The sequence below is a fragment of the Molossus molossus genome, unplaced genomic scaffold (genome assembly GCF_014108415.1).
Source record: "Molossus molossus isolate mMolMol1 unplaced genomic scaffold, mMolMol1.p scaffold_m16_p_3, whole genome shotgun sequence".
In the NCBI taxonomy this organism is placed as follows: domain Eukaryota; kingdom Metazoa; phylum Chordata; class Mammalia; order Chiroptera; family Molossidae; genus Molossus; species Molossus molossus.
The window spans coordinates 1,603,764-1,629,339 of record NW_023425366.1 but is presented as its reverse complement, the minus strand read 5'-3'; the positions used below and the strand labels follow the sequence as shown (position 1 = coordinate 1,629,339).

The following is a 25,576-nucleotide window of genomic DNA, read 5'->3' as shown; positions in this document are numbered from 1 at the left end:
GCCTCTTCCGCAGACTGCGAGATGGAAAGACAGCAGCCAGCACGGCAGCAGGCATCTGGTGCGAGGGACTCGCAATGACGCCTGCTTGCCTGGCCTGGCGGCTCAGTGGTTAGAGCGTCAGCCTGTGGGCAGCGGCGTGTGGGCTGGATTCCCGGTCAAGGGCACCCAAGGGCACGTGCCTGGGTTGTGGGTTTGGACCCCAGTCCCGGGTGGGGTCGTGTGGGAGGCAGTTAATTGATCTGTTTCTCTCACATCAATGTTTCTCTCCTTCCCTCCCTCCCTCCCTCCCTCCCTCCCTCCCACTCTGTCTAAAAAAAAATCAGTGGAAAAATATCGTCAGGTGAGGATTAACCAAGAAAAAAAAATTATGCCTACTTTTTTAGGTCAGATTGGCAAAAAATACAATGTAATTTTTGGCGTAGCACAGAATGACAGTAACTGTCACGAGCTGCGAGATGAACGGGCGGACAGCTCTGGGCCAGAGGTGACGCGACAGCATCTGCACTCACCTGGCTCCAGGTGGAGGCCCCCGCGGCCCGGTACTGAATGCTGTACTTCAGTCTGATCAGCTTGTTGATGCTCGAGTTGATCCACGTCAGCTTTAGGATGCTGGACAGCTCCTCCGAGTTGCTGACGGACAGATTGCTTGGTGGGAGGGGCTTCACTGAAGAACAAAACAGATGCTGGTGGTCGCCGACCCCGTGCACACGCTCAGACAGCTCCCACCTTCCACCTCACGACGCGCACCGACCGCCCCTAACGCATTTCTCTGGACCTGCACGAGGCCTCGTTACACAGAGGGGTTCCTGCCCTGCCTTCCTCGTCTGTCTGCACACTGCCAATCTTCCCAGGTTCAATGAAGTGTTTAGAACATATAAAATCAGAAGGAAATTAGACGGAGCCTACGTACACTCTGACCACACCCTGCGGGACGCCTCGTGCCGGCGCCAGGGCGCGCTGCCGTGCAGGCGGCTGAGACTGCGGCTGGATTACGGGCATTTTCCTTTTTCCAGATTATTTTTAATGTTGTTGACAAAATGAATGTGTGAAAGTCACTAACAAAATTAATTCCTGTTTCTACATTAATTGAAAAATCTAAAAACTGCTTTCATTTTTAAATCACTGCAAGTTTTAAAAATTTCATCTTCATTGTTGAAAGTATTAGACACCCCCGCGCCCCGCCCCTTTTCCTCCCGGACATCACTGTCTGTTTGAACAAATCCGCTGATCCAGGTTTAACTACCTGTGTCCACAGGGTCGAAGTTGATGTGATCCGACGTGACCTTCCCGAGGGCATTCTCGGCCTCCACCCAGATCTCGATGTTGACGAAGTACACGGGGGGGTAGTCCACGGTGCAGGAGGTGGGGGTGGCACGCTTTGTTTTGCAGTCGGGGAACTTGTCTGTGGCCCTAAACATAAAATGAGAGGATCGATGATCTGAAACGGCCTGAAAGAATGGCAGTGAGGTTACTTGGAAAGAGCTTTCAGAGCCTTGTCGCTGAGAACAGACGCATCGATTCCAGTATGTCTGAAACGAACTGACTGCTAAAAACATTTCTTAAAAACTAACCTGCTTTTCTTTATTTTTTTCTTTATTGATTTGAGAGAGGAAGGGAGAGGGAGAGAGACATTGATGAGAGAGCGCATCGACTGGCACCTCCTGCACAACCCCCATGGGGGATCGGGCCCACAACCTGGGCATGTGCCCTGACGGGGAATAGAACCGGGGCCTCCTGGTGCAGGATCGACGCTCAGCCACTGAGCCACACCGGCCGGGCCAACCTGCTTATCTTTAAAATGAGTTTGATCTGTAACTTAAACAGAATTATTTTCAAATTTTTACTCCAGAAATATGAATTTAGAACGTTATGCTCTATCGCACTGACCCGCTGCAGAAGAGACGTACTTGCGGTGGCTCGGGACACCCCTTCCTTCCCTGACAGCGCCCTCCCCGCGCCAGCGAGCCCTTCCCGAGCAGCGAGCTCAGGACGCGGGAGGACGGGCATGAGCAGCTCACAGAACCCACCTCAGCCTCCTCCCGGGCGACCCCGGCGACCCCTCCTGATCTCCGTCTCTACAGGAAGTTTCCAGGGATACTTCTACATTCACGTACGTGTTTAAATTATGCATCCGTTAAGAATATTTATATGTACACATTATTTTGATTTTTTAAAAAAAGGATCAACCCAAAGCAATTGAAAACAGGTAACCTCTCGGGGAAGGGAGGACATAAAATGAGACATCTGTGCACATTCCTTGCTTTACAAATTTGACTTTTTGAAATAACCAATTATTTTACATTCTAAAGAAAATTCCTAAAAATAAAAGCAAAGCAAAACATATGAGCTCTTGCACTGAGTGGTGATAGAACACATGGAAACCATTTCAAGTGTCTTTAAAACACTAACTGAATTATCCTTCGTGAAAGAACAATCTTAACATTGTTTTCAGTTTTCCACTGAAAAAGCCTAAAAACAGTCACAGCCCAGAGGCAGCAAGTCCCTGTCCCCCAAACTCTAGTTTCTAAACAGTCTTTCACATGAAATGGAACCAGGGCTACCGTGGAAGGGGCTGATTTTAGGTCCAGGCAAGAAATGTATTAAGAGAAACCTGAAAGTCGCGGCGCCTGGGAACCCAGGCCGCCAGAGCCCGGTGACACCAGGGCGAGCATCTCCGCACGGTCCACCGGCCAGAGAGGGACAACGGTAGCTTCAAGGAGAAGCATCGCAACAGCCTGAAACTCATCAAACAGCTTAAAATACGAACTCACAACGAGGGGAAAGCGCTCATGTCTGCCTTTGAAGACAGCAGGGAACCCACCCACCATGAAACTGGTCACAGCCCTGGCGGGGGTGCTCGGTGGCGGGAGCGCCGTCCCGAGCACTGGAAGGTTGCCAGTTCGATTCCGGGTCAGGGCCCACACCCAGGGTGCAGGTGTGATACCCAATAGGGGCACATGCAGGAGGGAACTGATTGACGTTTCTGTCACACACGAATGTTCTCTCTCTCCCCGCTTCTCCTCTCTCTAAAAAAAGTAACAGTGCAACTCGGGTGAGGATTGAAACAAACACGACTCGTTAATAAAGGAGACGGTGAGACCCTTTTGCTCGTCTTACAGAAACTGCGCCTCTGAGCAGCCAGAAGCTGGTGAAAGAAGATGTAAGTATTTCAGGTCAGACACGGAGGAGAACCGCCCTGTTCTGTGCCTCACCCAGAAGCGCGCTGCGAGGTGGCCACACCTTAAGTAAACAACCACTGGGAAGCACCTTGGCTCAATCCCCAAACATTCTGCTGAGCCGTAACACACGGTCTGATCCCAGCCACTGACCCTGGAACAGGCAGTCAACAGAGGACCGGTGGACGAGGGGCTGCAGGGTGGGACAGAGGCGCTGCGGCTGGCTGAAAGGGCGCCTCAGACTTTCTGGGGTGTCAGTCATGCTCTACATCTTGACGGGGGGTTCGGTTACACAGGTGTGTGCACTGGTAAAGCTACTAATGATACACTTAAGATATATAAGTACATTTAAGGTACACATAAATTTTACCAAAAACAAAAACATACCCGTGAACATTACTTAATTACATCTAATTAATGATGTATAGGCTGAGGTGTCAAAGGGTGAAGTATACCAATGTCTGCAACTCACTGAAATGTATAAAAAAGACAGGTGGAGATGCCCTGGCCGATTTGGCTCAGTGGTTAGAGCGTCGGCCTGCGGTCCGGAGAGACCCGGGTTCGGTTCCCGCTAAGGGCACGTACCTCGGTTGCAGTTTGTCCCCGGCCCTGGTTGGTCGTGCGGGTGGCAGCCACTCGATGTGTCTCTTTCATGTCAATGTTTCTCTCTCTCTCTTCCCCTCTCTCCCTCCCACTCTATCTGAACAAAAAATGGAAAAATGTCCTCATGTGAAGATAAAAAAAAAAGAACAGGTGGAGAAAAGGATGCAAAGACAAGTAGAAAGATGATAAAGCAAATATTGTAAAATATTAATTGTAGAATCTAGTGTATAAATAGTCACTATATATACTTTCAACTTTGGCCCTGGCCTGTTGGGCCAGGCCTGCTAGGCCCGCGCACTGAAGGGTCTCGGGTTTGATTCCTGGTCAAGGCCATGCAGGAGGCAACCAATCAATGTGTCTCTCTCATGTCGATGATGTTTCTCTCTCCCCCTCCCTCCTTCCCTTCCACTCTCTCTAAAGATCAATGGAAAAACATCCTAAAATGAGGATTAACAAAAAAAATAATAAAATTCTTTTAACATTTTTTTAGAGTGAGAAGGAGGGAGGAAGAGGGAGAGAAAAACATCGATGTGGGAGAGACACACTGATTGGCTGCCTCCCACATGACCCTGATCGGGGGCCGGGGATCAAACCTGCAACTCAGGTACGTGCCCTTGACTGGGAATCAAACCCATGAGCCTTTGGTCCACTGGCTGGCGCTCTAACCACTGGGAAACTGGCAGCTGCTCCTTCAGCTTTCATGGGGGACAAAGGCGAGCGGGGATGTCACAGCGAGTGAGCCAGGCTGACAGCACCGGGAACTCTCCATCTGAGAAGCGAGAACACCGAACATCACGGGGTGGTCCTGAGGGGAGCACACATCTCTCCTGGGCATCATTTCCGATACGGAAAAATCAAAGCTGAACCTGATCAAGTGTCCAGATCTGACAGCAGCTTTTAGGACGAGATGGGACAGGAGTGTTAGACCATGGAAAACGGTTCCTTTAACAACTGAACCACAAAGGATGCAGAGAAGCAGGCAGAGCCTGTAGCTAAGAGACCAGATAGCAACGTGCAACATACGAAGATCACATACACCTAGACTGGGACCCATGTGAACATACGTGCATCTGTCAGACCACGGAAACTGAACCCTGACTGAGAAGTGATGACAAAGTGCCCTCAGCCCCATTCGGCTGTGACAATGGTGGACAGCTGTGCTTTCTAACGTGGCCTCAGCTGGTGGAGACGTGCGTGAGCTCTGGGGCTGAGAGGCGTGCGAGACCCCGAAACACGCCAGGAGCTGATCGTTACTGAAGCCGCATCGTGGGGAGTCGCTACTCTATTCCTTCTACTTTAGGGTTGCAAATGTTCTAGCATAAAAGGTTAGATAAATGTTTAAAGTTTTGCACTTAATATCACTACTTGACAAGATAAGAATTCAGCAGACGACGGACGTAAAATGACTTGCCACTCAGACTTCAGGGTGAAGTTCGTGTCCAGGTAGGTCTCCCGCCCAGGGTCCCACTGACAGAGCATGTTCTTCCCTTCGTTCACGATGCAGCTCAAGTTGCTGGGTTGTTCTGGAGGCACTAGGAGGGAAAAATGAGCAGCGTTCACAGGTGTACGCCCTCAAATATCATGCAACCCACACACTACCCAGGAAACGCACAGCTAAACTAGACAGGAAAAAGCCCCAGCAGAAAGTGTGGGAGCAATGAAAGACTGGTGCCCCCAAACTCACTTCTCCCCTGTTCAAACTCAGACCTCTTTCTAGGAAGTAATGCACATCTTCATCATAACTCTTGACTGGTACGCTGGAATTACTTTCCACGCATAGTTCATAATTAGATAACAGCATGAACTGATTTCCCCACAAGGGTGTCTTGAAAAGTAGTATTTGCATGTTAGCAAGAGGACACTGAACAGGAGCAAGCACGGTTCACTCCGCTCCTCCTGCTGCCCCGGGATTCTGCCAAAGCAAAGCCAGTGCAAAGTCGCAGCTCCGGGCGTCCAGCTGGCCAGTCTGCACGGGGACCCCGCGGAGGCCCTCTGCCGGGGCACAGAGGAGGCCGCCCCGGTGGCTGCTCAACGGCACTTTCCTAGTGACTAAGGGACACTGGAAGTTACTGCACGTGTGCAGATTTCAATTCAACAATTCTTTGTGGGGGTTATCATGTCAAAAGATTTTTCTAGAAAATAAGACAGATCCTCGGCTTTCAGGGGAAATATAAAACTTGTGCTACTTTTTAGTTTTTTTGCATATTAGTAATAAAACTGTAGTTCCACTTCTAAGCTTATTTGTAACAAAACAAACATGTCCAAAAGCACTGCCCCGACAGGCCACCGCCTCTCACGGCCAGCGCCGCACAGTGCAGCAGCACGTCGCCCGGGACGCGCGGAACTCACGGCCTGCGAGCACGCTGATCCCATACACGTTCTGGTCGATCTGCCCGAACGTGCGGATGTTGCAGGTGAGCTGGGTGCTGAGTGAAGACACGTTGGCGAAGGTGACGCTGCAGGCCGTTCTGTTCAGCACGGTGTACTGCTCGTGGGGCACGGTGACGTGGTTGGTCTTCCAGAAGATGTCGTCAGCACTGACGTGGAAGTTGCTCATGCACCTCTCCTTCAGCACGCAGACGGCAGTGAAGCTGGAGCCCAGCTGCACGACCGGGGCCTCGGGCTCGATGGAGCCGCACAGGTCCAGGAGGCTGCCTGGGGAGAAGTCACGGAACACGTCAGAGCAGCCTGTGCGCCACCAGCCCCAGGCTCGGGTTCGGGTCTGGGCCGGCCCTCAGCCTTCGCTGAACGTGTCTAAAGACACAGAACAAGAAGGGACACGGAGAAAGTCAGTCCAGCCAGAATCTAGGGGCAGAAAGTGGGCGGAGACACAGCGCATCGGGAAGACGGGCCATGACCTCGGACCCAGTGAGCACAGCCCTTTCCTTGCCTCCGTGGGGTTCACAGGTCCCCCGTCCTGCACCTCATTCAGCGCCGGTCCACAGGAACCCCAGCACAGGCAGTGGCCCCGAATGCTGCTGGGGTGCGGGTGGGGACGGGGGCATGGCAGACACCATCCAACAGCAAAACGCAGACCACAGAGGGACAAGCTCAGTCCGCTGTGTGCTGCCCCGGCACAGGGGACCCCGCACACCTGCCGGAGCAGATGGGCTGGCGCACCTCCCTGCTGCGAGGCCTGAGTGCGACCGGCGCCCATCAGGACGAAGTCCCCACTGAGTCAGCACGGCCCTGTTCCCCTGCCTCGCGGTCAGAACTGCACGGCAGCTTCCGCTGGGGACCCGGGAGCTGAGGCACCATCATGGGCGGCGCCTGCCGGGATGCCCAGCCCTCACCCGAGACGGAAGCCTACGCCCCCGGGAGCCAGGCCTGCCACCCGCACAGGGCCGGGCGGGCCCTTCGGAGGGACGGGCTCTAGCAGTCACGGTAGAAGGCACAGAGTGACGAGCGACGAATCTGAGAAGAGCCTCAGAGATCAGGCACTTCAGCCCTTTACTTTATCAAGAAAGTCGCTTCGATTCGGTCAGGGGACATGCCCTGGTGATGGCTCAGTTCCCGGGGGGCTGCGGGGGCGCCGACAGATGTTCTTCTCTCATCTGTGTTTCTGTCCCTCGCCCTTCCTATCTAAAATCAATAAAAACATGTATACACATGTATACACACATACACACACACACACACATATATGTACATATGCATATACATAAAAGAAAGCTGAGATACTTGTTAGAGAGTCGACCCCGATCATCAGCCAGACTTCCAAACCTGACGTGGCCCCAGCTACATGCACGAAGGGTTAAATGGCCTCGGAAAGCTCTGGAGCCCTCACCCCGCAGCTCCCCACGCCGGCAGGAAGAGCGAGCCGTGTCTGCGGTCGGGACTGTGCTCCGACGTGGAGCCGGGGCCCATGAGCCTGCAGGGCCAAAGCTGCAACGTGTATTTCTGTTTCGAGACAGGCGTGCGGCCTGCGCCTCTGACCATGACTGCGCTGCATGTCTGCTGCACGCCCAGGCCCACAGCATCAGACATCACCCGGAACTCCCTGCACAGAGCTCCCTCTTGAGGGTGCTGGGAGTCACCCTGGGCACTGGCCAGTCCTCAACCCCCGAGGCCACACCTCCTTCCCTGGTCAAAGCGCTCCCGTTCGACTCTCCGAAGTACGTGAAGGGAGCAGTAAATGTGAAGTATGAGTATCAAAGCCTCAATAGTAATCATTTTTAACCACACAGAATCAAAGAAATACTAGAAATGGGCAAAGGTTCCAGTTTTCAAAGAGAAACGCAGGCTCCTTAACACTGTCCCATTCCAGATGACCCCGTTTTTCCAGGCTGCAGCGCGGAGTTCCCTTGACCAGGTCTGTGGTCAGCCAGCCGGCAGCCACGTGGATGAGGAGACGTGACTGGAACACGCCACAGCAAACGTCAGAACGAACACTATGAAGCTGCTGCCCTGCGGCAGCTGAGTCGAACGAACACATTTTAACTGGCTGATGACTCGGACGTAAACACGCCGACCAAGGCAACGTCATCGGGGGTCTGCGCAGTCTGCTGACAAGCTGCCCCGGCGTGGTCTCCCTGCCACGCACTGGCCCACCTCCCGCCCCAGACCCGCGGGGTGCCCGCGTCTGCGCAGGCCATGGCGTGGGCCCACGACTTCCAGGGCGAGGTCAGTAAAACGCACAACTTTCGACCAGCTCTCCTTTTCTCTGGGGACACTTGCCCTCGACCCAGGCAGGTGTGGGGAGGAGGCCAAGGCCACCTGCAGAGACCACGTGTGGTTCCGGCCTGGAGCCACCAAGTCCTCAGCCTACAGCATCCACGCCTTCCGATCGTCCCGGCCCCAATCTGGGCTTTCCAGACGGGCCCCCCGAATCACGGGGTGCGATGAGCCAGTCTGGCCGCACCTGTCTGTGTTTCTGACTCACGCAGACCATGAGAGATAAGAATCACTGTTCTTCTAAGCCACAGAGCTGTGGAGTGATTTGTGATGCAGCGACATTTCAATCAACGACTTGGGAGAAGACAAAGAGTGAGAGGCACACACTCAGCGATTCTGCAGAGCACAAGGCCAGGGATGACCACCAGTACTCCGGACGACGGTGTCGGTTCAAAATTATGACGAGAGATTAGACCGACAGACCCTGGCCAGTTTGGCTCAGCGATTGAGCGTTGGCCTGTGGACCAGAGAGTCCCGGGTTCGGTTCCCGCTAGGAGCACGTACCACCAAAAAAAAAAATTAGACCGACAGGCTATAGCTAATAAAGTGAACTTTGCAAAAAAAAGAAAACACTATCTCCTATTTAGTTGGATAAGAGGTAAATATAGGGTGATGGAGAAATAACTTGAAAAGTAATTCATGTGAAAAAAACCTGAAAATTTTCCCTGACTTGTAGCTTAATGTGAAACTACAGTGTATCTTGGCTGGCAAAAAACTACATTTTTTAGTAAAAATAATGTTCTTGATCAAAGTAATAAAGTCACTACACTTGGATCATGTCTATTTCTGGAATTATATTCATTTTTTCCTAATGCATTTTATTCAAACCTTAACAGTGAGTATCTCATCACTGTCCTTGTTATGCTTACTGTGGGCCAAGCATGTCCAAATGCCTTTTGTGTATTAACTCACTTAACTCTCGCAGTAACTGAGGAGGAAGGGACCGTTTTCATTTCCATCTCACAGACCAAGAAGCTGAGACGCAGACTGAGTGACTGCCCGAGTCTTTAGCTGGCAGTGGGACAGGTGTGTGTCAGATGTGACGCGGCAGCCCGAGAAGCAGCAGGAGGGTGACCGTGCACAGGCTGGAGCCAGCGCGGGAGAGGGGGGCGGGGATGACCGGGGAGCTGAGTTCGGGGACGAGGCGAGGGGCACAGAGACGGACGGAAGCAGCCCTGCAGCCCTGCAGAGGTGGACAGCGGGGGGAGAAGCGGGTCTATCCTAGAACTAGGGTTGATGCAAAGAGTTACAAGGAGGACAGTCTGGGTTCAAGAATAAGGAGCCCTGGCTGGGCGGCTCGGCTGGTTGGAGTGTCAGTCATCCCACACACCAAAAGGTTGCAGGTTCACATCCAGGTCAGGGCACATACCTAGATCATGAATTCGATCCCCATTCGGGGAATGCAGAAGGCAACCAATTGATGTTTCTCTTTCTCTCAAGTCAAAAAACATATCCTCGGGTGAGGATTAAAAAAACAGTAACAATAAAAATAAGGAAAGACTTTCTAAGTAAGATTTTCTTTTTTTTTAATCCTCACCCGAGGACATTTTCCCATTTTTTTGTTCAGGTAGAGTGGGAGGGAGAGAGAGGAACAGAGAGAGAGAGAAACATCGACGTGAAGGGACACATCGAGTGGCTGCCACCCGCACGACCGACCAGGGCCGGGGACAAACTGCAACCGAGGTACACGCCCTTAGCGGGAACCAAACCCGGGTCTCAGGACCGCAGGCCGACGCTCTAACCGCTGAGCCAAACCGGCCAGGGCCTAAGTAAGATTTTCAACATGAGCTTTGAGTTCAGAAAGAAGTGTCAGCCAGTTTGGCCCAGAGGTTAAAGCATCGAACACGGACCAGGGAGTCCTGGGTTCAGCAGCCAGTAGATGTGTCTCTCTCACATCGATATTTCTCTCTCTCTCTCCACCCCTCTCCCCCTCTCACTCTATCTGAAGATAAAGGCAAAAAAAAGTCCTCGAGTGAGAATAAAAACAAAGTGTCATTCCCTGACTTGAGGGCGTCGATTCAGAGCAGTGCTGCTCAGCCTGCGGTGTAGGACCAGAGACTTCCCCCAGACCGTTCAGACTTTCACTTCTGTTCCACGAGACACGTTCACTGACTCCACGCCTGGACGCCCCAGGTCACGTCCCACGTGAACTGAGCTCCACACCGAGGCCCGCCCTCCGTGCCAGGGTCCCTGTGGACCAGCAGCCAGCAGCTCTCAGACGGGCGCCCGCTGGGGCAGCGTGGACGCGTCGGGTCCAGGGCTCTTCTGCTCCCAAGCACACGGCTACCCAGGGACCCCTGGTCATCAGGGGCTCCTGGTTCTGTGGTGAAAACATCTCCCCTTCCCCACCTCAGTTGTTACTACAGCTAAGCAGCAATGGGAATCACTGAGCGACTGTTTCAACTCACATTATACAAAGTATAATTCATCAGGAGTCCTTTACTGCTTAAAGTCATTTAAGACAGTGTGCTCTTAACAATGACCCTAGAAAGAATATGTCAGCATAATTATATAATTATTAAGCACCAGCCTAATTAAGTTAATTACACAGCTATACCAAGCCTGACTGGTGTGTGTTCCGCGAACCTTACCTTGGGACTCAGTGGTGAGGAGAAGCAGCAAAGTCTGCACCACCCAGGTTCGCAAGGTCGACATCTTGTGGAGATGGTTCTGTAAGAGACACAGGTGACACTGGGTTTAATATTTTTCCTTTATTGCACATAAATTAAGACAATTTCTAAAGCTCGTCCGTTCCCAGTGAACAGCTGTCTTCTGGAAGGTGGGAAGTTCTTCGGAGAGTGCAGAAAACCAGCTGACGTCTTCCGAGTATCCCTGCTTCCTCGCACTGAAGCTGGGCACACGAGTCGGGGCTGGGGACGCGCTGTGTGCTGCACGGTGGATGGGGCCCGTTTTCCCCGCAGTAAACACCCTCTGAGACAGAGCTTCAGAGGCACGGCGTCTGTGCGGCCAGACCCGCCACAAACAACCTCCTAAGTTACCTGACAACGGAAAAGGGTCCAAGTCATAGCCTGACCCGAAACACCCAGCACATGAAGAAGGCCCACGACTCACTCAAAATTTCCAGCACCTGCAGAAAAACAGGCCGGAGGCGTGACGGGGCCATTCGCAGGAAAGGAAACGAGCACTCGAACGCGTGACGTGGCACTTTCAACCTCACTCAGCGGAAGCCGGGGACGGGAGTTCCCACGCGGGAACGCAAGCCACGCAGCCGCTCTGGACCCCTGGGCAGGCCCTCGCCAGGTAGAGACACCGAGTGGCAGTCCCACTCCTAGGGACGCACCGGCAGAGTGAACACACGTCCTCAGAGACGCACACGCTCGCAGCAGCTCCGCCCTCACAGCCGGGCTGGGACCCACGCGACACCGGCACTGGGCGCGACCAAGCTGTCACCCAAACCAGGGGCCCCTCTAGTAGGACAGGGAGCGACCTGGTGAAGGCTCAGCTGCACAGATGTGTCTCCGAGGCCGGTGCTGAATGCAGGGGCCAGCCGGGGGCATGTGCCGCGGAGCCTGCTCACAGGGAATCAGCAGTTGGCAGAGCGACGGTGACGGTGACAGAAGCGGACAGGCTGGCCGAGGCGGGGAGGGGACACATGCAAGAAGCACACATAGCCCTGGCCAGTCTGGCTCAGCACTAGAGCATCAGCTCGCGGACCAACAAGTCGTGGGTTTGAGTCCAGTCAAGGGCACATTGCTTGGTTGCAGTTTGTCCCTGGTCAGGTTGTGTGGGAGGCCCTATCACATCAATGTTTCTCTCCCTACCCCATCCCCCACTCTATCTAAAGATAAATGGAAAAGCATCCTTGGGTGAAGATTAAAAAAAAGATGTTCTATGACCTGACTGTGGTGGGAACATGACTCTATTCGTCAAAACCCACTGGACTGCGTCCAGAGCTGTGAGGCCGAGATGTCACCTTGCTTGCAGCTGACCAGAAGCCAAGCAGTTCCTGGGGCACTAGGGAGCCAGGCTCTGGAGCCAGAGCCAGTGCCGCCCACAGCCGAGCGGTCAGGTGACACCTGTGCCCGCCCACCGCGGCTGCACGGCAGGACAGGAGGGCGGGGCTCGGGACAGGCCTCTCAGGATGGCAGCAAGTGTGCCCGTGCTCCTCCGGAGGACCCAGCAGGACCTGCCCTCTGCCACGAACAGACGGCCACTTCCATTCCTCCACACCCTCGAAGACCGTGCAGGACAGAGGAGCCGGCTCGTCCGGGAAGTGCAGGAGTCCCACGGGAAGCTCCTGCTCACAGCCTGTCCCAAGTCGGTGAGCTTCACGGTGTGTACACGAGACTTCGATTAAAATCAAACCCAGCCTGGGCAGGTGCACAGTCAAAGGGAGCGTTTGGCTCCTCCACAGGACGTGCGGAGCTCACAGGAGCTTTGTTCCTGAAGCCGAAAGGCAACCAAAACCCATCAACAGATGGATTATGGCGCTTTTGCCCCCATAGTGCTGAACCTCCGCAGGGACGCGAGCGCTCACAGCTACCTGGAGTCTCGCCTGTCAACGGAAGAGACCACACGAAGCAGAGCACGCTCTACACGACTCCCTGCACACAAAATCCACACACAGGCAAACAATCCGCCGGACAGGTCGGAGCAGGGGTCATCTCTGGGGGAGGGGAAGACACAGGGAGCTCTGGGGTGCTGGCCGTGTCCTTATCTTGATTGGAAGGTGGTAAAACTTCAGTGAGCAGTACACACAGGATTTGTGAGTACTTAGTAAAACCAGCAAACAAAACAATCACTACCCCAATTCCACTGTCACCTCCAGGACTGAGTGACGGCAGTGCATGGAGATGGAGGCTCAAAGGCTCACCCCTGGGGCACGGTGTCAGCGGGCATGACCTTCCCAAAGAGCTGTACAGCTAAACCCAGAATGCTACGGTTTGTAAATCAGACCTCAGTTAAAAACAGAAACCTACCCAGACAAGGTGCATGCCAGTTTACCTCTGTCAAGTTGAAATACAGATGTCTGAACCTAATGGTTCTCCTTCTAGTATCTGACCCTACAGGCATGAGCAGAACACACGTGCGAAGTTACTCACGACGGTCCTGTAACAGTACGACTATGCCCACGTGGAGGAGATGGTTAGGTTACGGCGTCCCCAAACATCGTGGCCACAGAGCCGTAAAGAAGGAAGCTCTGCGTGTGTGGGAATGTAGCGTATCTAAAATAATTGCTGAAGCAGAGAACAGTACATTTGTTCTTTGTGAGCAAAGAAGGTAACAGAATACACACTACCTTCTTTCTGAACGCAGAGTCTCTCTACAGTTTCTCAAATGCTGGCCCCCCCGGGACTCTGAGACACAGGGTGGGACGGAGACTGTACTGCACACTCAGTGCCTTTCCAAAGCTACACCACAGGACGTTTGTACTTAGTCTAAAAATAAACACAATTTAAATGAAAAAAACCAAGAAACAAAACTTAATGTGCAAATGTTCTCTCCCAAGTAAAACTAAACTTCCTGATGAGGGCTCTGTGGTACTACACTTCCTTTATTAAGTATAAATACTCACTTGGCCTTTGGCACCCCAGCCATGGAACGGCCGCTCCGCAACACAATTATTTGATGGGGGCCTGTTTCGACGTCTCAGGCAACTGCAGGAGAACTAAGCTGCAGGAACCGTCGTCCTCTGATTCCTTCCTTACTTCCCAACTATAAACAGTCCCATGTTAGAACCCACCCCCATCACACAACTGTTCACGGAAACCAAGAACCCCTGTAAGCACAGTGGTAGCGGAGGGTGTGGTCATGCCGTTCCGACCCCCCGAACCAGGCACCTTGTTCAAAGCACAGACAGGGTCTGTCCAGGTCCTGGAAACTGGGGCTCTCCCTGCTGCTGCATCTTCTCCTGACAAAGCTCTGAGACGGGAGGTCCCACAAGGGACCAATGGCTGCTTCAGAGTAGTTACACTGACCTGGACAGTGACACGTTTCTAATCTTGAAAGAATTGTCACCGAGATGAAATGAAGGAACATCTATTAACAAACCTGATTTCACAGTCCAAACCAAACAGATGGAGACACGGTTATAACACCTAAAATATTATATGAGATGCAGTATATTCAACTGCATTTTTGACCCGTTTTAAAATGGACAGAATTGACATTCTCTGCTTATTTTCTCCTCCTTTTATTCTGTTGACAGTAAACATTCCATTTAAATCTATTATTAGCACTATCCTCATTTCATGCAGATTTTTCTACATATCTAAGTACATACTGCATGCCCTGATTTTTCTACGGATATACTAGAAGTACACATTGCATGCACTGATTTTTCTATGGATATATTATAAGTACATACTGAATGCCCTGATTTTTCTATGTATAGATTATAAGTACATATTGCATGCCCTGATTTTTCTATGGATATAAGTACATACTGCATGCCCTGATTTTTCTACGGATATACTAGAAGTACACATTGCATGCACTGATTGTTCTACGTATATATTATAAGTACACATTGCATGCACTGATTTTTCTATGTATATAAGTACACATTGCATGCACTGATTTTTCTATGGATATAAGTACATACTGCATGCCCTGATTTTTCTGTTTATATTATAAGTACATATTTCATGCACTGATTGTTCTACGTATATAAATACACATTGCATGCACTGATTTTTCTACATTTATAAGTACATATTGCATGCACTGATTTTTCTACGTGTATAAGTACTATTGCATGCACTGATTTTTCTATGTATATAAGTACATATTGCATGCACTGATTTTTCTACGTATATAAGTACATATTGCATGCACTGACTTTTCTATGTATATATAAGTACATACTGTACTGCATGCACTGATTTTTCTATGTATATATTATAAGTACATATTGCTTGCACTGATTTTTCTACATATATAAGTACATACTGCATGCACTGACTTTTCTATGTATATATAAGTACATACTGTACTGCATGCACTGATTTTTCTAGTATATATTATAAGTACATATTGCTTGCACTGATTTTTCTACGTATATAAGTACATATTGCATGCACTGACTTTTCTATGTATATATAAGTACATACTGTACTGCATGCACTGATTTTTTTATGTATAGATTATAAGTACATATTGCATGCCCTGATTTTTCTATGGATATATTATAAGTACATACTGCATGTCCTGATTTTTCTATGTATAGATTATAAGTACACATTGCATGCACTGATTTTTCTACAGATATATTATAAGTACACATTGATGCACTGAATTTTCCATGTACATATTATAAGTACACATTGCATGCCCTTATTTTTCTACATACATATTGTAAGTACACACTGCTTGCACTGATTTTCCTTGACATCTGCATGTCACCTGGGAAGCTGAGACATGAGTCTCAACCACAGCCCAGGGAAAGGTGTCCTCTGAGAACCGAGCAGCTTCCTCTACAGCAAGGGCTCAGCTCTGCCCGTCAACAAGGTCCTGTGCTGGTGGGAGCTGGAGGACGCAGCGTGAGTAACTCACCACTGTTAACGTTCAGGTAACCAAGTGCATAAATGATTTACTTTTAAAATGAGAACAAATTCAAGATTATCTCCACAGCTGTGCATTTTCATTCCCATGGGTTTTCTCAAATGGGAGGAAAAGCAGTGGAGTTATAATTGATAAATATTTAATGTTTTTCCCTTTATAAATTATTTTTATCTTCTGTTGTGTTTTTTTCCCTCTTTTTAATCTCACCCAAGGACGGAATGAAAAAGCTTGAATAACATTTAGATTTATACTGCATGTGAGGAATAATGTCAGCACACACTTTGTACTGTAACTACACTACTACTATCACTGTAGACTAGCAGAAGGACTGCAATGGCCAAGCAGAAGGCAAACTAATGTCTGCTGAATGAATCAGGTGAGCAGGGACCATGGGGAAAACCGCAACATAGTATCTTTCACATCCATCATACAGAGCAAGTGTTACTCTATATTTGCAGAGTTGGTCATGCCCACATTATATTAACTAATTATTAAAAACAGTATCCAACTCAGCTCTATTTCATTTGTGCTAATCATGAATTCATAATATCTAACAGTTGTACACTGGTCTACATTACACAAAGTGCTTTCACATAAATTAGTATTTCACTTAAAACTCCTAATATCCAAGAGAAGCAGGTGAGTAGGGTAGGGGTTACTTTGTTTTAAAAAGTTTATTTTTAGAGCATTTAGGTTTACTACAAAACCGAGAGGAAGGCCAGAGACCCCATCTACCCTCTGCCCTCCACACACAGCCTTTCTCACCTCAACATCACACAGCAGACGGGACAGTCACCACGGATGCGCCCACACGGACACGCCACAGTCACTCCAAACCTGCAGCTCACCGCAGGGTTCACTCTTGACACTATACGTTGTCTGGGTTTGGAATGCCAGGGATCAATGACCAGAACTTTACAGAAGGAAAAGAAAAACGCGCTGGGATGCTCTCCTCCCCGGTCTCACTGCAGAGAGGACAGCCTGTCCGGAAAGCTGCCGCCGCGTTTCTGACGCGAGCACGTCTTCAGTCCCTGCCTGGCAGGCGCCGGTCTTCGGAGCGCTCACCCAGGCCGCTGTCAACCGTGCGGCACTGAACACAGGAGAGCGTGCAGTGTGATGTTTGCTACATGTATGCTACCACTTTATACTGTACCAATATAACTGTCCTTACCTTATAAAAATGGGATCACAAAAATGTTCTGTAACTTGCTCTCTTCACTTAACACTACATCTTTAATCTATACAGATTAATTCCTTGTAGCCTTAGTTCACATGCATCTTCTCATCCAGGTCTTCCTTGACACCCTGCACTGCTCATTCCGGCCTCTGCTGTCTTTTCCCAGTTAGCACCTCACCTCTACGTAAGCTGGCCCACGTCCCTCGTAAGGGCCGGATCGCAGACACCCGGGCGCCGTGGGCCCTACTCTCGGCGCCACCGTCTGGGCCCGCGCGGCTGAAGCAGCCACGACCGAATGTAAGCAAAAGGGCTGAGTTCTAACACAACTTTATTTACAAAATATGTATGTAAACAAATGGGCTGAGTTCTAATAAAACTATTTACAAAGTAACTTTTAATAGTTCATGGACCTGAATGTAAAACCTAAAAATTCGAGCTGGAAAACAGGAGAAAACCTCTGAGAATCTGGGTGAGGCGAAGATTTCTTACCTATGGCACTAACTCGACTCCATCAAATGAAAGCTGCTGCTCTTCAAAAACTCTGAAGAGAACAAAAAGACAAGCCACAGGCTGGGAGAAATACGTACAAATCAATTTTCTAACAACGACCTTATTCCAGAATATATTTTTAGAACTATTAAAAACATGAGAAAACAAACCTAATGAAAAAGTGAGCAAAATATTTGAACAGACACATCACCAAAGAAGGGTATGGCTGAACATACCCGACACCATGTGCCTGACCGTCCCACGCCTGGGCACCTGCCAAGAGAAATGGAAGCTAGTCCATGCAAACCTGGGACTGGCTAAATCACAGCCTATTTATACGCCGGTGCATCACTCACCTGCCCACAATAAGGAAGTCGATTCGTTCACGCAACAAGTTTTCAAGTGCTTTCTGTGCTGGGTGTGATTCTAGACGCTGGGACTACAGCCGGGAACCAGACATCTTAACTAATTGCATCTGCCACAGCCCCATTCCCAAACGGGTCCCCTTCTGAGGTGCTGGGGGACCGGGATCTGCCCGTTAGGTGTTCGACTCTGTGAGGCTCGTAGCGCACGCTCAAGAAATGGTACCGTGTCGTCATCCGCGCAGCCTGTCGTCAGAAACCGATGGTAAACATCAGCTTTAAAGATACGAATCAGAAGCATTCCTATTAAGGTCAGGATGCAACAAAGATGCTGGGGGTCACCCCTTATTCAGCACAGTTCTAGGGGGCTTAGTCAAAAATATAATAAACAAATACTAAGATAAAAATGAAAAAAGAAAAACTTGTAGATGATATACTTGCCTATCAAGAAATAGAATGAGGTTTCTGGCCGGTTTGGCTCAGCGGTTAGAGCGTTGGCCTGCAGTCCAGAGAGACCGGGTTTGGTTCCCACTAAGGGCACGTACCTCAGTTGCAGTTTGTCCCAGGCCCTGGTTGGTCGTGCGGGTGGCAGCCACTCGATGTGTCCCTTCACATCAATGTTTCTCTCTCTCTCTTCCTCTCTCTCCCTCCCGCTCTACCTGAACAAAAAATGGAAAAATGTCCTCGGGTGAGGATTAAAAAAAAGAAACAGAATGAGAATCTAATGCCAAACTACTAGACACCAATGCAAGTCCAATGCAACAGTCGAAAACACAGCCCTCCTACATACCAATAATAAGCAATTAGAGAATGTAACAGGAAAATTCCTATTTACAATAGCATCAAAAACAATAATATATCTAGGAAATAACTAATCAGATAATACAACAACTTTATGGAGAAAATGATAAAACCTTACAAAAAGTTTCATCAGTAAGACCTAAATATCATGGAATGAAAAGATATATATATATATAGTAGAGATATAAGATCTTCACAAGGTATCATTTTAATGCAGTACCACCCAGCCCAAACTGCACAATGATTATGAAATTTCACAAACCAATTTAAGAGTTCATATAAAACAGAGCATGGCCCCAAAATCAATTTTCAAAAAGAATAAACATCATTTTGATGACAGATGTACCATCTATTAAAACATGCTATAGCCCTGGCCAGTTTGGCTCAGCAGTTAAGAGCGTCAGCCCACAGATCGAAGGGTGTTGGGTTCAATTCTGGTCAAGGGCATGCACCTAGGTTGCAGGTTCAATCCCTGGCCTAGTCAGGGTCATGCAGGAGGGAACCAATCGATGTGTCTCTCTCACATCAATGTTTTCTCCTCTCTTCCTCTCCCTCCCTTCCACTCTACCGAAGAATCAATGGAAAGATATCCTCAGGCGAGGATTAACAACAAAGACATACTATAAAGCCATAGCAATTAAAGCCTGCCACTGGCCTGGCTGGCGTGGCTCAGCCGGCTGGGCACGGTCCTGTGCACTGAGAGGCTGCTGGTTCGATTCCCAGTCGGGGCACACTGGGGTGTGCAGGCGCAGCTGGTCGATGTCTCTCTCATCGATATTTCTCTTTCTCCCTCTCCCTTCCTCTCTCTCTAAAATTAATAATAATTTTTTAAAAAGCTTTAAAACAAACCAACAAACAACCCCCCCGCCCTGGCACCGACACAGAAACAGACAATCCCATCGATGGTATAAAACGAAGAGTCCAGAAACAGATGCAGGGTCCAGGACCCCCACGCCCCCCCAACGTGCCACTCTGGCATGTGAACTATTCTGAGCTCAATGTAATCAAGACTCTGAAGATTCATGAGAAACTTTTATCTTTCCCCTGAAGAATTTGAATTTGGGAACTTGCCCATTATAAGATTTACGACCAGAAAGAAGTTTTTACGACCTGTGTCCAGGGCAGGACAAACTCTATGGGGCATCTGCTCTTCTTACTGTCCTGCAGTGAGCTCGCCCTCCGCAGCCCGAGACGATGCTTAACTCAGACTGTCACCCAGACCTCATCTTCCCCGTGTCTGAACCCCTCGTGTACGCGAGGTTTCTGACTCTCGGGGACGTGGGTGTGACAGAGAAAGTAGAGGAAAGTTTCCTCCTCCTACAGAGGAAGTGGGGCAAAAGGAGGTTTACAGTTGTTTGTATGGAAAATAATACGATTAATAAAGAATAATACAAGAATAAATTCTGTATTTTGTATACTTACAACTGCAAACTTACTTTTTCCTCTACCCTATATATAAAAATTTAGTATCTCACTTTTTAAAAAGCATCTCACATCACTGGGGAAATAAATTCAATAAATAGTACTGGGACAACTGACTCCATAAGCAAAAATATAAAAATAAAGAGAAATTAAGAGCCCTACTTTATCACAGATACATACACTCCAGAGTGATTATGGACCTAACTGCCAAAGCAAAATTGTAGGAGTATTCACAGAAAATACAGAGTATGCATATGACCTTAGAGAAGAAGGCCTTTGACAAATTCTGTTGTTGAAGCCAAATAAACAGGTCTTGCCCTGGAGGAGTCCGAAGCCTGGGGGCAGAGCACGCACGGAGCTACAGAGGCACCGAAAGACCCGATCCGGACTGGGCCCAGGAAAGGCAGTTGTGAAAGGAGAGGAAGGGTTATCCAGACAGAACAGAGCACACCCCTGGGCTCTGATGGCCGCCTTTACCTCTAAGGGTCCGGAGAAGCCCCCCGGGCATGCCAGTCTCCACCCCAGAGCTGCCCTACGGGAGACAGCTCCGCCGAGTTCACTCTGGTCCGGGACCGGCAGGGGCACCTGCCACAGCGCGTGGACCAGGCCGATCCTGAAGACAGACGCGGACTGCACTGTTCACAAGGGACGATGTCACCAACCCACCTTGGCGCCGAGGATAAAGCGTGGGTCAACTGAAATGGTAACTTGCAGGCAGATGACTCCAATTCGACCACGGCGACAGGTTACTGTGCTGCAAGGAGTGTGCTCCTGCTGTGTATGCACACGTGCAGCTTTAGAACAATGATGCTGCTGTGATCACCTTTCAACCAATGTAGCTGTTATTCATGACCAATTGGCTAACTTAACGCTCACGAAATCTCCGAGATATACTAGATAGGCACAGAACAGAAATGACACTGTAGCCATTATGACAATACCACAAGTGTTTCTGGAGCATTTCACACTGTTGACCATCTCTGCTTCTTGAATTTCTCAGTTTCTATGTAACCACATCATGTGGTTGACTTCTCTCCTTTATCTACTTTACTGTCTCCTTCACTCAGCTCTCTGCTAGGTTTCATCTCCTGGCTATGTCTGAACCCAAAAGTATTTGTCATCTACTGTTACTTTAAAATACCAACTTCTTTGAAGACCTACAATATCAACCATTACCTTCAAACAAAATAATTTCAACAATTCTGGCTGGGACTTTTTAAAAATTCCAGTTCTGTATCACTGTCTTGAATTTTCTGTCTCTTATGCAAATAAATGTAACAGGTCTCAAATGCACACACCTTTCTTTAAACCCACAGTACTTATCTTTCCCACTCCATTTAAAAAAACACCCACCCTTCCTGAACTGCCTAAGCCAATGGGTCCGTGGTCTCGCTCACCTATCCATGACATTCTAGCTCTTCTGTTACAAATCTTTTCCAGTCGCCTCTCATCAAGTTTTTCCTGTTTGTCTCTTTTCTCCCCTCATCCTGACCAACCAAACTCTCAGGTGCCGATCACCTCTATACTTAAACCTGCCTCCTTACTTCCAGTCTCTTCCTTCCTCCAAACCATTCTGAACATTTTGATGGATGAATTTCTCTGAAACACTATTTTAAAGTTGTCACTCTTTTCCCAAAAGCCTGTTAAAGGGTGAATAATAACGCCAAAGATGTCAGCTATTTAGGAACCGAAGAGTTGGCTTCAGTGTGCAGCCAAACTGCCTTCTCCAGTATTTAAAGTCTACTCTCAGAAAAACCCTCCACTCAGACTTTGCCCTGAAGCCGCGCAACTACACTTTTAGAGAGAAGAGTAAGCAATGTGTTTTCTACTCCAATCATGCTGGGGTTTTTTGTTGTTGTTGTTTGTTTCCCAATTGCAAAGCAAATACTTAAGTTCTTTATTTTACTTGAGTTCACCATGCCATTCACAAATCTGAGCTAACCTTTTATCATTTCCTACCAGCCACCCCCACGAAGTCTAAGCTCAAGCCACAGCCAACTACCAGACTTTCTCAACACACTGTTTTTCAGAGTCTGTGCTTCTACACCCTGTTCCCTGCCTCTACAACCTTTTCCTGGACTCTGCTTTGCAATGTTTGTAACTGGGAAGAAACATCTTTTCTGTGAAACTCCCTCCCACTCTCACAAACACCTCTGCTCCCAACGTACTTGTATGACTAGTTTCCTAATAAGATTCAGAATGCTGGACTGTAATTACTTGTTGATATCCTCAGAATCTAATATATTCCAAGGCACATAACAGACAAGTAAGAGTGAGTTTTAAAAGACCTTCTGATACGGCCATATTATTCTAGTCCCTGCCACTGGATTATTCCGTATGAAGAGGCAGTCTAGTACCATGGTTAAGAGCCGCAGTCCGAAGCCAGGCTGTCTAGGTATGAATCCTGGATCTACCGTTTATTAGTCATGTGTAACTGGGTAAGTTAATAACTTTGGTAATTGCTGGCCCTTTCCACAAGACCTCTATTTGGAATGGGCTCCCTGCATTCCTCCCTTTACCTAAATCCTACCCAGGTTTCCAAGCTGACCTCTGGTAAATCCTTTGAGCATTCCCCCGGCTTCAAGGATCGCTTCCTATTTTAAATATCTGTGGCATTCTCTGTATCACTCCGCATTTAATTAAAATGCCTTGCACTTTGTAATTTCTTCGTGTTTGTTGATTCAACTTCCATAAACTCTCTGAAGGCCCTGATGACACCTCACATCTGTGTGAGTTCTCACAGCCAGCAGTGAGTGCTTAGTATTTGTCTTGTAAACAGTACAATTCAGTGGAAACTTCAACCTGGATCAGACTGCCTTTGCAATCAAAGAAACGGAGAAGATGGAGAACATTCCAAACTTCTCTAGGAGCCGAGCTACAAATGTCCTGGGGTCAGGGAACTCTGACTCCCAGACTCCGAAACAGCTCAGAGGGAAAACAAAGTCCTGCAGAGGGTTCTGAGCCCTCCAGCTCCCAAACCCAGGGGCAGCAGGGTCCTCCAGGAGACCTGCGGGCACGGTGAAGGGAGAGTACCGGGCCTGGAGGTCAGAGACCGAGGTTCACAGGGGCACAGCCTCAGTTTCCTTCTCTACAGATGAGCCCTGTAACACCTACGGCACAAGTACACAGTAACTGACATGCACCCTAACGGTCAGCTGATATGCAAACATCCCTGGGAATCTGAAAAATAAACCAAAAACACTGCAATTCATAAATGAAAACGAGAACACTCAACACACTTTTCATTGCATAAGGAAATGGATTAAATTAGCCGGCAGCAGTATTTACAATATTCTAAGTTACCAATGAGAAAGCTAAACACGTACAGCATTGCCAATGATAGTCTCGAAAGGTGGAAAAATTCCACTGCAAACTGTATCCTGCTTTTCTGACACCTTCTCCCTCCCGCAACTGTTTCCTCCCACTTGTGATTAAAACAAATGTTCAAAATTATCCCCAAGAGATAAGCACTGAAAAGCACAATTTCACTTCGGATGAAGTTAGTTCTCTGAACGGCATGTCAGTTTAGAGTCCCAGAACACCTCCACATAGGGATGACCATGAACTCAAGGAATTAAGACAACGCCACGGGCTCAGGTGATGCTCCGGGCCAGTTATTTCCAACTCAGAGCCCAGTCTGTGAGGGGTGTGGGTACTAGAGGGTTCGTGCTGGGCTCCAACAGTTCCCTGAAATCAGCTCAGTCTGGCAATCCTACACAATCCCACACAATCCCACACATTCCTACACAACCCTACATAATCCCATACAATCCTACAATCACACAACCCTACACAACCGCAGAAATCCTACACAATCCAACACAACCCCAGAAATCCTACACAATCCCACACATTCCTACACAACCCTACATAATCCCATACAATCCTACAATCACACAACCCTACGCAACCCCAGAAATCCTACACAATCCAACACAACCCCAGAAATCCTACACAATCCAACACAACCCCAGAAATCCTACACAATCCCACACAATCCCACAACCCTACACAATCCCACACATTCCTACACAACCCTACATAATCCCATACAATCCTACAATCACACAACCCTACGCAACCCCAGAAATCCTACACAATCCAACACAATCACACAACCCTACACAATCCTACAAAATCCCACATAATCCTACACAATCCCCAACCCTACACAACCCCACAAATCCTGCACAGTCTAACACAACCCCACTCAACCCCACAAATCCCACACAACCCTACGGAATCCCCCACAACCCTACACAGCCCCACACAGCCCCACACAATCAAAGTTCCCCCGAAGCGGGTTTCCTTCTGAAGGACACAACAAAGAACCCAGAGCGCGTCTCCTTCGCCGGGGACAGAAGCGGGGAGCCCGGGAGCGCAGGCGGCGCGGTGCCCGCGGGGGACGCGGGGCCCAAAGCGCGAGGCCGTCGGGGAGGGTGCTGCGGGGCGACAGGCACCTCGGGCCTGAGGGGAGGCGGGGGCCGGGAAGGGAAGCGGGGGCTGTCCACCGAAGAGGCAGATCCCACCGCAGTCGGGGTGTGAGAGCGACGGCGTCTGGACGTGCGCCCGCGGGGTGAGCGGCTCTGCGGGGCGCACGGAGGGCGCGCGGGGCGCTGAGGTCGCGGGAGCGGCTGCGGGCTCCGATCCGGACGCAGGAATGCGGGGGTTTCCGGGCGGGGACCAGGAGCTCGGGCCCGCGGTGGGGACGCCGCCCTGCCGCCCGCCCCGCCGCCCGCCCCGCGGCCCCCGACTGCCGGGCCCCGGGCCGTCCAGCCTCGCCCTCCCGCGGCCCTGCGCTCGGCCCGCCCCTCACCGCAGGCGGCGCCTCGCTCTCCGTGTCCGCAGCCACGTCCCGTCGGCGCCAGGCCGCTCCGGCCCGTCGGCAGGGGCCCGGCCTCCCGCGCGCTGTGCCCGGCGTCCCCTCTCGCCGCCGCTCGGCCGCTCCGTCCTGCGCCGCCCTCCGCAGACGCGGCCCGCGGCCCGCCCCCGGCCGGCCGGCCCCGCCCCTGCGCGCGCCCCGCCCCCGCCGCGCCCCGCCCCGCGCCCCGCCCCCGAGCGGGGCCTTGCGCGCTGATTGGCCGCCGCGGGCCCGGCGCGCCCGTCCATTGGCCCGGCGGCCGCGCACGGCGAGGGGCGGGGCCCGGCGGCCCCGATTCCCGTAACGCGGCTCCCGGCGTCCGGGATTCCGGCGTCGCCCGGGCGGCCGGGATCCGAGGGTCCCACCTCCCGCCCCCGAGCGGGCGGAGGATCGGACGTCGGCTGCTGCGTGGAGCGAGGGGCGGCGCCGAGGCCCGCGTGCCGCCCGCCTGCCCCCGCTCGCTGCGGCTGCCGCGGGAACCGGCCGC

At 50.3% G+C, this 25,576-nt stretch overlaps 1 protein-coding gene across 1 annotated transcript in view; it reads right to left on the bottom strand.

Moving 5' to 3' along the window:
* IL6ST (interleukin 6 signal transducer) overlaps positions 1-25,100 on the bottom strand; it is a 50,908-nt gene extending 25,808 nt beyond the window's left edge. The window contains exons 1-6 of the mRNA XM_036280160.1: positions 25,045-25,100; positions 11,045-11,123; positions 6,129-6,434; positions 5,191-5,311; positions 1,244-1,410; positions 510-664 (exon numbers count right to left, since the gene is read on the bottom strand). Of these exons, the coding sequence (XP_036136053.1) occupies positions 510-664; positions 1,244-1,410; positions 5,191-5,311; positions 6,129-6,434; positions 11,045-11,108 (813 nt within the window). The 5' untranslated portion in view covers positions 11,109-11,123; positions 25,045-25,100. The remainder of the gene's footprint in view (positions 1-509; positions 665-1,243; positions 1,411-5,190; positions 5,312-6,128; positions 6,435-11,044; positions 11,124-25,044) is intronic.
* Positions 25,101-25,576: the final 476 nt, after the last annotated feature.